The sequence below is a fragment of the Pseudophryne corroboree genome, chromosome 2, assembly GCF_028390025.1.
Source record: "Pseudophryne corroboree isolate aPseCor3 chromosome 2, aPseCor3.hap2, whole genome shotgun sequence".
Lineage (NCBI taxonomy): Eukaryota > Metazoa > Chordata > Amphibia > Anura > Myobatrachidae > Pseudophryne > Pseudophryne corroboree.
This window is the reverse complement of record NC_086445.1, coordinates 146720763-146735045: the sequence shown is the minus strand read 5'-3', so window position 1 is coordinate 146735045 and position 14283 is coordinate 146720763. Positions and strand designations below refer to the sequence as shown.

General features: G+C 47.0%; 1 protein-coding gene across 1 annotated transcript in view; it reads right to left on the bottom strand.

Moving 5' to 3' along the window:
• The window catches only part of RFC3 (replication factor C subunit 3), a 52352-nt gene extending 38285 nt beyond the window's left edge, over positions 1 to 14067 (bottom strand). The window contains exon 1 of the mRNA XM_063951793.1: positions 13751 to 14067. Within this exon, the coding sequence (XP_063807863.1) occupies positions 13751 to 13837 (87 nt within the window). The 5' untranslated portion in view covers positions 13838 to 14067. The remainder of the gene's footprint in view (positions 1 to 13750) is intronic.
• Positions 14068 to 14283: the final 216 nt, after the last annotated feature.

The following is a 14283-nucleotide window of genomic DNA, read 5'->3' as shown; positions in this document are numbered from 1 at the left end:
TTCCCAGTTTCCATTCCCGGGATGAAAAACTGCTGACAGTGTTATCACATGATTTTCCGCCCAGCGAAAAGTCCTTGCAGTTTCTGCCATTGCCCTCCTGCTTCTTGTGTCGCCCTGTCTGTTTACGTGGGCGACTGCCGTGATGTTTTTCCCACTGGATCAATACCGGCTGACCTTGAAGCAGAGGTCTTGCTAAGCTTAGAGCATTATAAATTTACCCTTAGCTCCAGTATATTTATGTGGAGAAAAGTCTCCATACTTGATCACACTCCCTGGAAATTTTTCCCTTGTGTGACTGCTCCCCAGCCTCTCAGGCTGGGCTCCGTGGTTACCAGCATCCAATCCTGAATGCCGAATCTGCGGCCCTCTAGAAGATGAGCACTCTATAACCACCACAGGAGAGACACCCTTGTCCTTGGATATTGGGTTATCCGCTGATGCATCTGAAGATGCGATCCGGACCATTTGTCCAGCAGATCCCACTGAAAAGTTCTTACGTGAAATCTGCCGAATGGAATTGCTTCGTAGGAAGCCACCATTTTTACCAGGACCCTTGTGCAATGATGCACTGTTTTTAGGAGGTTCCTGACTTGCTCGGATAACTCCCTGGCTTTCTCTTCCGGGAGAAACACCTTTTTCTGGACTGTGTCCAGAATCATCCCTAGGCACAGCAGACGTGTCGTCGGGATCAGCTGCGATTTTGGAATATTTAGAATCCACCCGTGCTGATTGTAGCAGTATCCGAGATAGTGCTACTCCGACCTCCAACTGTTCCCTGGACTATGCCCCTATCAGGAGATCGTCCAAGTAAGGGATAATTAAGACGCCTTTTCTTCGAAGAAGAATCATCAATTCGGCCATTACCTTGGTAAAGACCCCGGGGTGCCGTGGACAATCCAAACGGCAGCGTCTGAAACTGATAGTGACAGTTCTGCACCACGAACCTGAGGTACCCTTAGTGAGAAGGGCAAATTTGGGACATAGAGGTAAGCATCCCTGATGTCCCGGGACACTATATAGTCCCCTTCTTCCTGGTTCGTTATCACTGCTCTGAGTGACTTCATCTTAATTTGAACCTTTGTAAGTGTTCAAAAAAATTTTTTTAGAATAAGTCTCACCTAGCCTTCTGGCTTCAGTACCACAATATAGTGTGGAATAATACCCCTTTTCTGTAGTAGGAGGGGTAATTTAATTGTCACCTGCTGGGAACACAGCTTGTGAATTTTTTCCCATACTACCTCCTTGTCGGAGGGAGACTTGGTAAAGCAGACTTCAGGAGCCTGCGAAGGTGAAACGTCTCGACATTCCCATCTGTACCCCCGGGATACTACTTGTAGGATCCAGGGGTCCTGTACGGTCTCAGCGCCATGCTGAGAACTTGTCAGACGCGGTGGAACGCTTCTGTTCCTGGGAATAGGCTGCCTGTTGCAGTCTTCTTCCCTTTCCTCTATCCCTGGGCAGATATGATCTTATAGGGACGAGAGGACTGAGGCTGAAAAGACGGTGTCTTTTTCTGCAGAGATGTGACTTAGGGTAAAAAACGGTGGATTTTCCAGCAGTTGCCGTGACCACCAGGTCCGATGGACCGACCCCAAACAAGTCCTCTTCCTTTATACGGCCATACTGTGCCGTTTGGAATCTGCATCACCTGACCACTGTCGTGTCCATAACATCTTCTGGCAGTTATGGACATCGCGTTTATTCATGATGCCAGAGTGCAAATATCCCTCTGTGCATCTCGCATATATAGAAATGCTCTATAGTCAATAAAATACTGTCCCTGTCAAGGGTATCAATATTTTTAGTCAGGGAATCCGACCAAGCCACCCTAGCTCTGCACATCCAGGCTGAGGCGATCGCTGGCCGCAGTATAACACCAGTATGTGTGTATATACTTTTTATTATATTTTCCAGCCTTGTCAGCTGGTCCTTGAGGACGGCCCTATCTATAGACGGTACCGCCACTTGTTCTGATAAGCGTGTGAGCGCCTTATCCACCTTAAGGGGTGTTTCCCAACGCGCCCTAACTTCTGGCGGGAAAGGGTATACCGCCCATAATTTTCTATCGGGGGGAACCCACGCATCATCACACACTTTATTTAATTTATCCGATTCAGGAAAAACTATGGTAGTTTTTTCACATCCCACATAATACCCTCTTTTGTGGTACTTGTAGTATCACCTCCTTCATTGCCTTTAACGTGTGGCCCTAATAAGGAATACGTTTGTTTATTCACCGTCGACACTGGATTCAGTGTCCCTGTCTGTGTCTGTGTCGACCGACTAAAGTAAACGGGCGTTTTAAAACCCTTGACGGTGTTTTTGAGACGTCTGGACCGTACTAATTACTAATTGTTTGTCGGCCGTCTCATGTCGTCAACCGACCTTGCAGCGTGTTGACATTATCACGTAATTTCCTAAATAAGCCATCCATTCCGGTGTCGACTCCCTAGAGAGTGACATCACCATTACAGGCAATTGCTCCGCCTCCTCACCAACATCGTCCTCCTACCTGTCGACACACACGTACCGACACACAGCACACACACAGGGAATGCTCTGATAGAGGACAGGACCCACTAGCCCTTTGGAGAGACAGAGGGAGAGTTTGCCAGCACACACCAAAAACGCTATAATTATATAGGGACAACCTTATATAAGTGTTTTCCCTTATAGCATCTTAATATATATATAAGCATATCGCCAAATTAGTGCCCCCCCTCTCTGTTTTAACCCTGTTTCTGTAGTGCAGTGCAGGGGAGAGTCTGGGAGCCTTCCCTCCAGCCTTTCTGTGAGGGAAAATGGCGCTGTGTGCTGAGGAGATAGGCCCCGCCCCTTTTTCGGCGGCCTCGTCTCCCGCTCTTAACGGATTCTGGCAGGGGTTAAATATCTCCATATAGCCTCCGGAGGCTATATGTGAGGTATTTTTAGCCAAAATAGGTATTCATTTGCCTCCCAGGGCGCCCCCCTCCCAGCGCCCTGCACCCTCAGTGACTGCCGTGTGAAGTGTGCTGAGAGGAAAATGGCGCACAGCTGCAGTGCTGTGCGCTACCTTTAGAAGACTGAGGAGTCTTCTGCCGCCGATTCTGGACCTCTTCTTACTTCAGCATCTGCAAGGGGGCCGGCGGCAAGGCTCCGGTGACCATCCAGGCTGTACCTGTGATCGTCCCTCTGGAGCTGATGTCCAGTAGCCAAGAAGCCAATCCATCCTGCACGCAGGTGAGTTCACTTCTTCTCCCCTAAGTCCCTCGTTGCAGTGATCCTGTTGCCAGCAGGACTCACTGTAAAATAAAAAACCTAAGCTAAACTTTCCTAAGCAGCTCTTTAGGAGAGCCACCTAGATTGCACCCTTCTCGGCCGGGCACAAAATCTAACTGGCTTGGAGGAGGGTCATAGGGGGAGGAGCCAGTGCACACCACCTGATCCTAAAGCTTTACTTTTTGTGCCCTGTCTCCTGCGGAGCCGCTATTCCCCATGGTCCTTTCAGGAACCCCAGCATCCACTAGGACGATAGAGAAATATATATATATATATATATATATATATATATATATATATATATATATATATATATATATATATATATATATATATATATATATATATATCTCTCTCTATATATCTCATACATATAAGCGGATTGTCCGGAACCGTCGGGTCCCTAGCGACATTAATGTACTGAATGCCCCAGTTGTGGGCCTAACAGGAAACCTTATGGTCGACAGAAAACCTAGTATTCGTCGACAGCAGGGAGTAGTAACCAGGCAAAATAACATTCTTGCGACCCCGAGGGAAGTATACATAAATAATTTTAATAACACTCCCCCACACATACTACCATGTCTGTGCTCGAGCTACAGGCCCATGGAACCGTACCATACATATAAATATATATATATATATATATATATATATATATATATATATATATATATATATATATATATATACATACACACACAGGTATAAGGCAGTTACAGCATGTTAATTTACACCCAGTAATAATAGTTGGTGCCGACAGGGTCACCCACATTCTACTGTGTCTCCCATACAGTGTTTACTTTTGACAAGCATACAACTACCGACCTGTTGACTCTGCATCTACTGTATCAAGTACCAACAGGCGTCGGCGATGCCGACATTGATCCCCATAGCTGTTTGTGACGGAGCACTCACATGTCGACACATGTGGACTATAGTGGGTATATCGGACAGGGAACACACAGAGGAATATGCACAACAATGATTACATGCCCATTTCTAAAAAATAGTGCTATATTTCCCTCAATATAACACTAAAAACACTGTGCCCCCCCTCGTTTGCACTGTACACAATTTTTGGCGGGGACAGAGAGAAAAATGGCGCTGAACACTGTTGTGAGGGCTAAGCCCCGCCCCTTTTCGGCGCGCTTCAGCCCCATGATAATATAGTTTTTATATGCAGGCAGGGAACCGTATATAGTGTCTACACACTATATACCTACTCAAAAAAAATAAAAAATAAAAATTATATATATATATATATATATATATATATATATATATATATATATATATATATATATATATATATATATATATATATATATATATATATCTCTCTGTCCAGGGCGCCCCCCCCCCCCCCCGTGCCCTGCACCCACGTAAACCCGTTGGTGTGTGGGAGCAATGGCGCGACCGCTGCTGTATACTGGCGGGGGTATCGTACACGGTGCCCGGGGCCCGAATATGCGTTCTTGCCAGTGCAAAAGAGACCCTCAGTAACTGCTGCCCAGAGCGCTCCCCCCCCCAGCGCCCTGCACCCTGTGAGTGCCGTTGGTGTGTGGGAGCATGTAGCGCTGCGCTACCCTCCGTTACTGAAATCTTCTGCCGTCTGACGCCTTCTGTTCTTCTTCTTATACTCACCTGGCTTCTTTCTTCTGGCTTCTGTGAGGGGGGTGACGGCGCGGCTCCGGGAACAAGCAGCTAGGCGCACCAAGTGATCGAACCCTCTGGAGCTAATGGTGTCCAGTAGCCTAAGAAGCAGAGCCCTTGAACTAAGAAGAAGTAGCACTGCTTCTCTCCCCTCAGTCCCACGATGCAGGGAGCCTGTAGCCAGCAGGTCTCCCTGAAAATAAAAATACCTAACAATAAAGTCTTTAGAGAAACTCTGTAGAGCTCCCCTAGTGTGTGTCCAGTCACTCCTGGGCACAGAGTCTAACTGAGGTCTGGAGGAGGGGCATAGAGGGAGGAGCCAGTTCACACCCATTCAAAGTCTTATAGTGTGCCCATGTCTCCTGCGGATCCTGTCTATACCCCATGGTTTTTACGGAGTCCCCAGCATCCTCTAGGACGTAGGAGAAAGGGGTATTAATTGCTGGTCTGATCTCTGCTCTGCACTCAACGCTGTGTGTGTTTTAAGGACATGGGTGTGAATAAAATTATTGATGCTGCAGCGGTCCCTGAAGTACACGTGCAAATTTTGAAACCGTTTTAACCAGTAGTGTACCAACCTAAAGCCCGGGGTGAGTCCTCGTTTTGCATCACTACCAATGGATGCGATAGTCATGTAGTGTGGAGTGGACAGAGCAGTGTGTTGTTTCTAAACAAACCCTCACTCTCCTCACTGACAGGCCGGGACTTTTACAAATCCAGGTCGCCAGATGTAAGATCTTAGTTGCCATGGGGGTCAATTCAATTCTGCCCGGATTGAATAGTGTCAAGAATTAGCTCCCAATGCTATTCAATTCAGCGCAATGTGACGCCCAACATGAGGATTACTTCTCGCACCGCTCCAGAGGTAGGAGCAGAAATCCAACAAAAGTGATGGCACGATGCTGTTTTCTGGCCTTTACGCGCCAGAAACAGCATCTCTCCCAGCATTTAAGTCAGAGAATGCCGGTTCTTGCGACAAAACAGTTTAGTCCGCGAGAACCAGCCTTCACTGACATAACAGCGCACTGAATTGAATAGCAGCGGAAGCTCATTCCTGACGCTATTCACTCTGCACAGAACTGAACTGACCCCATGGTGACTGGGATTTGTCAAACCCTCCATCATAATTTTGTTTGCTGTAGTTTATTATACTGCATTTCTCAGCATTTATCCACTGGATTAAACGATCAACATAAATATGGCAGCACACAAACAATAAGAACACACACAAGTCTAGCGCAAGGATCAACACCTATAACAACTTTTTTTTAGTCTTCAAATGCTTTTCCCTTTATTCATCTTTTCTTTATTCTCTCTGGACTTTCTTATTACTTGCACTTTATATAATTACAGAAGTGTAATTAACTATTAAACATCTGCCTCCAGCTCTTTTACCTCCTATTAACGCCACTCTTCTTCCTTGACAAGAACAATACATTCCTTGGCTCCGGTGGAACACCACTACAGACATCAACCTACAGGACACCAAAGCACTCCACGCAACGTTCCAGTGACAAAACGCTAAATAGAACACCTGTTCACGTCTTCCACCACCACCATATGGAAATGCTACTATTCTACCCACAATTTGTTCTATCTTCTACTATCCTCAACAGGCACGCTGCCAGGGCCAAGGTGGCTGGAGGAAGCTCAGCTAGGTACTATCCATGTGACAACACAGCAATGATTGGCAAATCAGCTCGATAGAAAATAGTCAGGTGGCAGATTCAGGATTGGAGAGGTCAAAGACTAATGGCGGGTACAAATTAAACGATGTGTGTACCCTGTAAGCTTGCTAGCGTTGGGACCAGTCGGGGTGCCGACATCAGCAGTGACAGTCGGGGGGAGTACTGGGGCCATACTGCGTTCAGGCCCTTCGAGGCCAATCTGGAACAATGAGTATTGTCTGCCCCCTAGTTCGTCTTATGATTCTCAGTATTTTTGAGATAAAGCAGAAGTGGAGGGAACACATAGACTGACAAACACCCACTGTGTCACCAGGGCATCCACCGCCACTGCCTGAGGGTCCCTCGACCTAGAACAATACGTCCGAAGCTTTTTGTTGAGGCGTGACGTCATCATGTCTATTTGAGGAAGTCCCCAACGACTTGTTACTTCTGCAAAGACCTCTTGATGAAGTCCCCACTCTCCTGGATGGAGATAGTGTCTGCTGAGGAAGTCTGCTTCCCAGTTGTCTACTCCCAGAATGAAGACCGCTGATAGAGCGCTTACATGATTTTCCGCCCAGCGAAGAATCCTGGTGGCTTCTGCCATTGCTGCTCTGCTCCTTGTCCCGCCCTGGCGGTTTACATGCGCCACGGCTGTGACGTTGTCTGATTGGATCAGAACGGGTAGGTTGCGAAGAAGACTCTCCCCATGTTGCAGGCCGTTGTATAAGGCCCTTAATTCCAGCACATTGATGTGTTGACAAGCCTCCTGGCTTGACCATATTCCCTGAAAATTTCTGCCTTGTGTGACTGCTCCCCATCCTCGGAGGCTCGCGTCCGTGGTCACAAGAACCCAATCTTGAATGCCGAACCTGCGACCCTCTAGAATGTGAGCACTCTGGAGCCACCACAGGAGAGAGACCCTGGCCCTGGGAGACAGGCTTATCCTCCGATGCATCTGTAGATGGGACCCTTACCACTTGTCCAGAAGGTCCCACTGAAAGGTTCTTGCATGGAACCTGCCGAACGGAATGGCCTCGTAGGCCGCCACCATCTTTCCCAATACTCGAGTGCATTGATGAACTGACACTCTTTTTTTGTTTCAGCAGGTCCTTGACCATGCTCTGGAGTTCCTGGACTTTTTCCATTGGGAGAAAAACCCTCTTTTTTTCAGTGTTCAGAACCATGCCCAAAAATGACAGCCGAGTTGTCGGAACCAATTGCGACTTTGGTAGATTTAGAATCCAGCCGTGTTGTTGTAGTACTCATGGAGAGAGACACGCTTTTTAGTAACTGATCTCTTAAACTTGCCTTTATCAGGAGATCGTCCAAGTATGGGATAATTGTGACCCCCTGCTTGCGAAGGAGCACCATCATTTCCGCCATTACCTTAGTGAAAATTCTCGGGGCCGTGGAAAGCCCAAACGGCAACGTCTGAAACTGGTAATGACAATCCTGTACAGCGAATCTCAGGTACGCCTGATGAGGAGGATATATGGGGACATGAAGGTATGCATCCTTTACGTCTAGTGACACTATAAAATCCCCCCCTTCCAGGCTGGAGATCACTGCCCGGAGAGATTCCATCTTGAATTTGAACCTTTTCAAATATAGGTTTAGGGATTTTAGATTCAGAATTGGTCTGACCGAGCCATCCGGCTTCGGGACCACAAATAGGGTTGAATAAAACCCTTTCCCCTGTTGCCCTAGGGCAGTGATGGCTAACCTTGACACTCCAGCTGTTGTTGAACTACATATACCAACATGCCCTGCTGCAGTTTTGTTATTAGGCCATGCTAAAACTGATGCAGGGCATGCTGGGATGTGTAGTTCAACAACAGCTGGAGTGTCAAGGTTAGCCATCAAGGCCCTAGGGGAACCTTGATAATCACCTGCTGTTGACACAGCTTTTGTATGGCAGCTGAAACTATTTCCCTCTCTGGGGGAGAAGCTGGCAAGGCCGATTTTAAAAATCGGTGTGGAGGCACATCTTTGAACTCCAGTTTGTAGCCTTGGGATACAATTTCGACCACCCAAGGGTCCAAATCCGACTGAACCCAGACCTGGCTGAAGAGACGAAGACGTGCCCCCACCGGTGCGGACTCCCGCAGCGGAGCCCCAGCGTCATGCGGTGGATTTTGTAGAGGCCGGGGAGGATTTTTGTTCCTGGGAAATAGCTGTAGCTGGTGTTCTTTTCCCTTTACCTCTGGCGAGGAAGGAAGAGCCCCGACCCTTTCTGAACTTATGCGACCGAAAGGACTGCATCTGGTATTGAGGTGTTTTCTTTTGCTGTGGGGGAACATAATGCTAAAAAGAAGACTTACCTGCGGTAGCTGTGGAAACCAGGTCTGCGAGGCCCTCCCCAAATAAAACTTCACCCTTGTAAGGCAGAGCCTCCATATGTCTCTTTGAATCAGCATCACCTGTCCATTGACGGGTCCACAGGGACCTTCTAGCAGAAACTGCCATGGTATTGGCTCTTGAACCCAACAGACCAATATCTCTCGCAGCCTCTCTCATATATAACGCTGCGTTCTTAATGTGACCCAAGGTCAACAAAATACTATCTTTATCAAAGGTGTCAATGTCAGATGACAAGTCATCTGTCCACGCTGCAATTGCGCTATCCACCCATGCCGACGCAACTGCAGGTCTGAGCAGGGCTCCCGTAGTCGCATAAATTGATTTTAAGGTAGTTTCCTGTCTGCGACCCGCAGGATCCTTTAGGGCCGCCCTGTCCGGGGACGGTAGCGCAACCTTTTTGGACAAGCGCGTCAAGGCCTTGTCCACCGTGGGCGAGGATTCCCATCGTAACCTGTCCTTTGAGGGGAAAGGATACGCCATAATAATTCTCTTGGGAACCTGCAGTCTCTTGTCTGGAGTTTCCCAAGCCTTTTCAAATAAAGCGTTTAGCTCATGAGATGGGGGAAACGTTACCTCAGGTTTCTTTTCCTTAAACATGCAGACCCTCGTGTCAGGGACAGAGGTGTCCTCTGTGATATGCAAAACATCTTTTATTACAATAATCATATATTGAATACTCTTGGCCACTCTTGGGTGCAACCTCACATCATCATAGTCTGAATCCGTGTCGGTATCAGTGTCTGCTATCTGGGAGAAGGGATGTTTATGGGACCCTGAAGGGTCTTGTGACACAGCCAAAGCCATGGATTGACTCCCTGCTTTATCCTTGGACTCTGCTTTGTCCAATCTCTTATGTAATAAAGTCACATTAGCATTTAAAACATTCCACATGTCCAACCAATCAGGTGTCGGCTGTGCCGACATAGACACCACCATCTGCTCTGCATCCTCCCTAGACGAGCCTTCCGCTTCAGACATGTCGACACACACGTACTGACACCCCCACACACACTGGGATATCTGAATATGGGGACAGACCCACAATAAGGCCCTTTGGAGAGACAGAGACAGAGAGAGAGAGAGTGAGTATGCCAGCACCCACCCAGCGCCACTAGATACTGAAACAAAGTCCCAGCCTGTAAAGTGCTATATCTACACAATTTAACACCAAATAAATGAGCCCCCCCCTTCATTTTTGCCCCCTGATACTTGTTCAACAGTGGAGAGTCCGGGAGCAGCTTCTCTGCAGCTTGCTGTAGAGAAAATGGCGCTGGTTAGTGCTGGAGGATCAAGCTCTGCCCCCTTGACGGCGGGCTTCGGTCCCGCTCTTTTTCTTTAAACTGGCAGGGGATTTATTATATACTGCCTCCGCAGTATCTATATAACTGTGCCAGACTTATTTGAGGTGAAAATTGCTGCCCAGGGTGCCCCCCCTGCGCCCTTGCTGTGCCCATGTGTTGTGGGAGCAATGGCGCGCAGCGCGACCGCTGCGTGGTACCTCATGAAGATCTGAAGTCTTCTGCCGCCTTCGAAGTCTTCTTGCTTCTTACACTTACCCGGCTTCTATCTTCCGGCTCTGTGAGGAGGACGGTGGCGCGGCTCTGGGACGAACAGCAAGGACGACACCTGTGTTCCGACCCTCTGGAGCCAATGGTGTCCAGTAGCCTAAGAAGCAGAGCCCATCAGTCCAGGAAAGTGGGGCTGCTTCTCTCCCCTCAGTCCCACGAAGCAGGGAGCCTGTTGCCAACAGTGCTCCCTGAAAATAAAAAACCTAACAAAAGTATTTTCAGAGAAACTCAGTAGAGCTCCCCTGCAGTGCACCCAGTCTCCTCTGAGCACAGGATCTAACTGAGGTCTGGAGGAGGGGCATAGATGGAGGAGCCAGTTCACACCCATTCTAAAGTCTTTAGAGTGCCCATGTCTCCTGCGGAGCCCGTCTATACCCCATGGTCCTTACAGAGTCCCCAGCATCCTCTAGGACGTAAGAGAAAACAAGATGTGCTTTAACTGCAGACTTTCTGCTTTAATTTGAGGGTATTTACATCCAAATCAGGTGAACGGTGTAGGAATTACAACGGTTTCTATATGGGCCTCCCACTTTTTAAAGGGACCAAAAGTAATGGGACAAACTAAACAATCCTAAATCAAACTTTCACTTTTTAATACTTTGTTGCAAATCCTTTGCAGTCAATTACAGCCTGAAGTCTGGAACGCATAGACATCACCAGACGCTGGGTTTCATCCCTGGTGATGCTCTGCCAGGCCTCTACTGCACGTCTTCAGTTCCTGCTTGTTCTTGGGGCATTTTCCCTTCAGTTTTGTCTTCATCAAGTGAAATGCATGCTCAATCGGATTTAGGTCAGGTGATTGACTTGGCCATTGCATAACATTCCACTTATTTGCCTTAAAAAATATTTGGTTGCTTTCGCAGTATGCTTCGGGTCATTGTCCATCTGCACTGTGAAGCGCCGTCCAATGGGTTCTGAAGCATTTGATTGAATATGAGCAGATAACATTGCCTGAAACACTTCAGAATTCATCCTGTTGCTTTTGTCAGCAGTCCCATTATCAATAAATACAAGGGAACCAGTTCCATTGGCAGCCATACATGCCCACGCCATGGCACTACCACCACCACCATGCTTCACTGATGTGGTGGTATGTTTTGGATCATGAGCAGTTCCTTTCCTTCTCCATACTCTTCTTTTCCCATCACTCTTGTACAAGTTGATCTTTGTCTCATCTGTCCATAAAATGTTGTTCCAGAACTGTAAAGGCTTTTTTAGATGTTGTTTGGCAAACTCTAATCTGGACTTCCTGTTTCTTGTGGCTTACCAATGGTTTACATCTTGTGGTGAACCCTCTATATTCACTCTTGTGAAGTCTTCTCTTGATTGTTGACTTTGACACATATACACCTACCTCTTGGAGTGTGTTCTTGATCTGGGCAACTGTTGTGAAGGGGTTTTTCTTCACTAGAGAAATAATTCTTCTGTCATCCACCACAGTTGTTTTCCGTGGTCTTCCGGGTCTTTTGGTGTTGCTGAGCTCTCCGGTGCGTTCTTTCTTTTTAAGAATGTTCCAAACAGTTGATTTGGCCACACCTAATGTTTTTGCCATCTCTCTGATGGGTTTGTTTTGATTTTTCAGCCTAATGATGGCTTGATTCACTGATAGTGGCAGCTCTTTGGATCTCATATTGAGAGTCAACAGCAACAGATTCCAAATGCAAATGTCACACCTGGAATCTACTCCAGACCTTTTACCTGCTTAATTGATTATGAAATAACAAGGGAATAACCCACACCTGTCCATGAAATAGCTTTTGAGTCGATTGTCCAATTACTTTTGGTCCCTTAAAAAGTGGGAGGCACATATAGAAACCATTGTAATTCCTAAACCGTTCACCTGATTTGGATGGAAACACCCTCAAATTAAAGTGGAAAGTCTGCAGTTAAAGCACATCTTGTTTGTTTCATTTCAAATCCATTGTGGTGGTGTATAGAGCCCAAAATATGAGAATTGTGTCAATGTCCCAATATTTATGGACCTGACTGTACATCTTGTTGATGTCCCTTCCTGCTTCGCCTCGGTAATGAAGTGAAGCAGGAAGTGTTATAACTGCACAATGTGTGCCGCTATAATATATTCACCTATTAACCTCCTATTATCTCTTCAGACAAGCCTACCAAATTTCAGACCCACACACATAACCTTCAATGCTTCCCTATCAAGTTACTCTGTACAGTCCACATAAAGTCACATTTTGTCTTCCAACATTGCTGGGTGATCATATCATACAACCCATTAAGAACCTAGCAATCTGGGGAACCATTATGTAACAGGTAGCATCTATCCTTGTGTATCAATGCCTATTTCCCTATAGATTGTAAGCTTGCGAGCAGGGCCTTCCTACCTCTATGTCGGTCTGTCTTTGCCCAGTTTTGTTCTATAACTGTTGTTCTAATTGTAAAGCGCAACAGAATATGCTGCGCTATATAAGAAACTGCTAATAATATTACTCATTTAGCTAGCTTAACAAAGTGCTGTATTTGTAATTAGTAGGTACTCTAATCTTGGTGACCAGGGCATAAATAGTATGATATCTGGGCAACACAGTTAACATTGTGGTAAGCATTACTACCTTATAGCACAGAGGTTATGACTAATTCCTGACCAAGGCACTATTTGTGTGGAGTTCATATGTGCTCCCCATTCTTGTGTGGAATTTCCAAACTGACAGCAGGCTGTAGGCAAAAGCCAGATGCATACTAAATGTATAAGAAAGGCCAGATCCACATTAAGGGATCCATCCACTTAGCCGCAAATACATTGCAGGTGCGCGTTAGCATGACAACAGCTGTAATTTACAGCAGGCTGAACTCGTGCAAAACCACACAAATTCAGACTGAGAGCAGACTGCAAGTGCGAGATGCGGTGTCGTTGCTGGTGGTTTAATGCTGTGGCATCGGCAGCTCGCACCCTTCGCGGCTAATTGGATTGGCCCCATAGTATACTAAACCTAGAAGTATATGGACTAGACCAGATTTATACTAAACTCATAGGAAAGGGAAATCCACACACTTATTGTGGGTAAATGCTGGATACATGTAAAGCTCAGCTCTGGCAGGGGCACTAGTGGGTGCTCTATTAACCCCCTCATCGCCGGATACAGCGATTGGACAATAAAGGCAGTACGTGTCATTAAGCTAGCAGCTAGTTACACAGCCCGATAATCGCTGTATCTACGTCAGAGTTATAAGAAGAGGCACATGGCTGTTGGAAGGCATGAAGCACCATCGTACCAAATTCCGGAGTTGAGCCGCCTGCTCCTTATGGAAATCCAACTTGGCGAGGGAGCTCGGCCGGTACTTATCCACCCACAGACTCATCCCGAGAGGCTCGCGCGGCGCGAAGACAGCAGCAGGACAGGACTTCAAACCAGCCCGCGAAATGACAGGCAGTCTCACCCCCCAACAACGCGCGAAACCCGGCCACTGACATGCGCAGCCTCACCCCGCCTGCACGTAGGGAGGAGATACAGGCTTACGATCACAACTGTTTTACTGTCCCCGTTACAGGACCCATTCTGGGAGATCCAATTGCATCTCGTTTTTCATGAATTTGGTCTGCGGCAAAATGGCCGCTATCCCGACATGCTGCTTTCTGAGATGTAAACAAATACCCGGGGCTGGGACGTTCGTGATTGGAGGACTCGCAGCCGCTATGGCTCTGCAATGGAATTTGATATTCGTGCTCTTTATGCATGTAGTTGTGTTTTATGGATTTCGCGATTTTGGTTTTATAGATACACATCTTCCCCCTCAGTAACAGAATA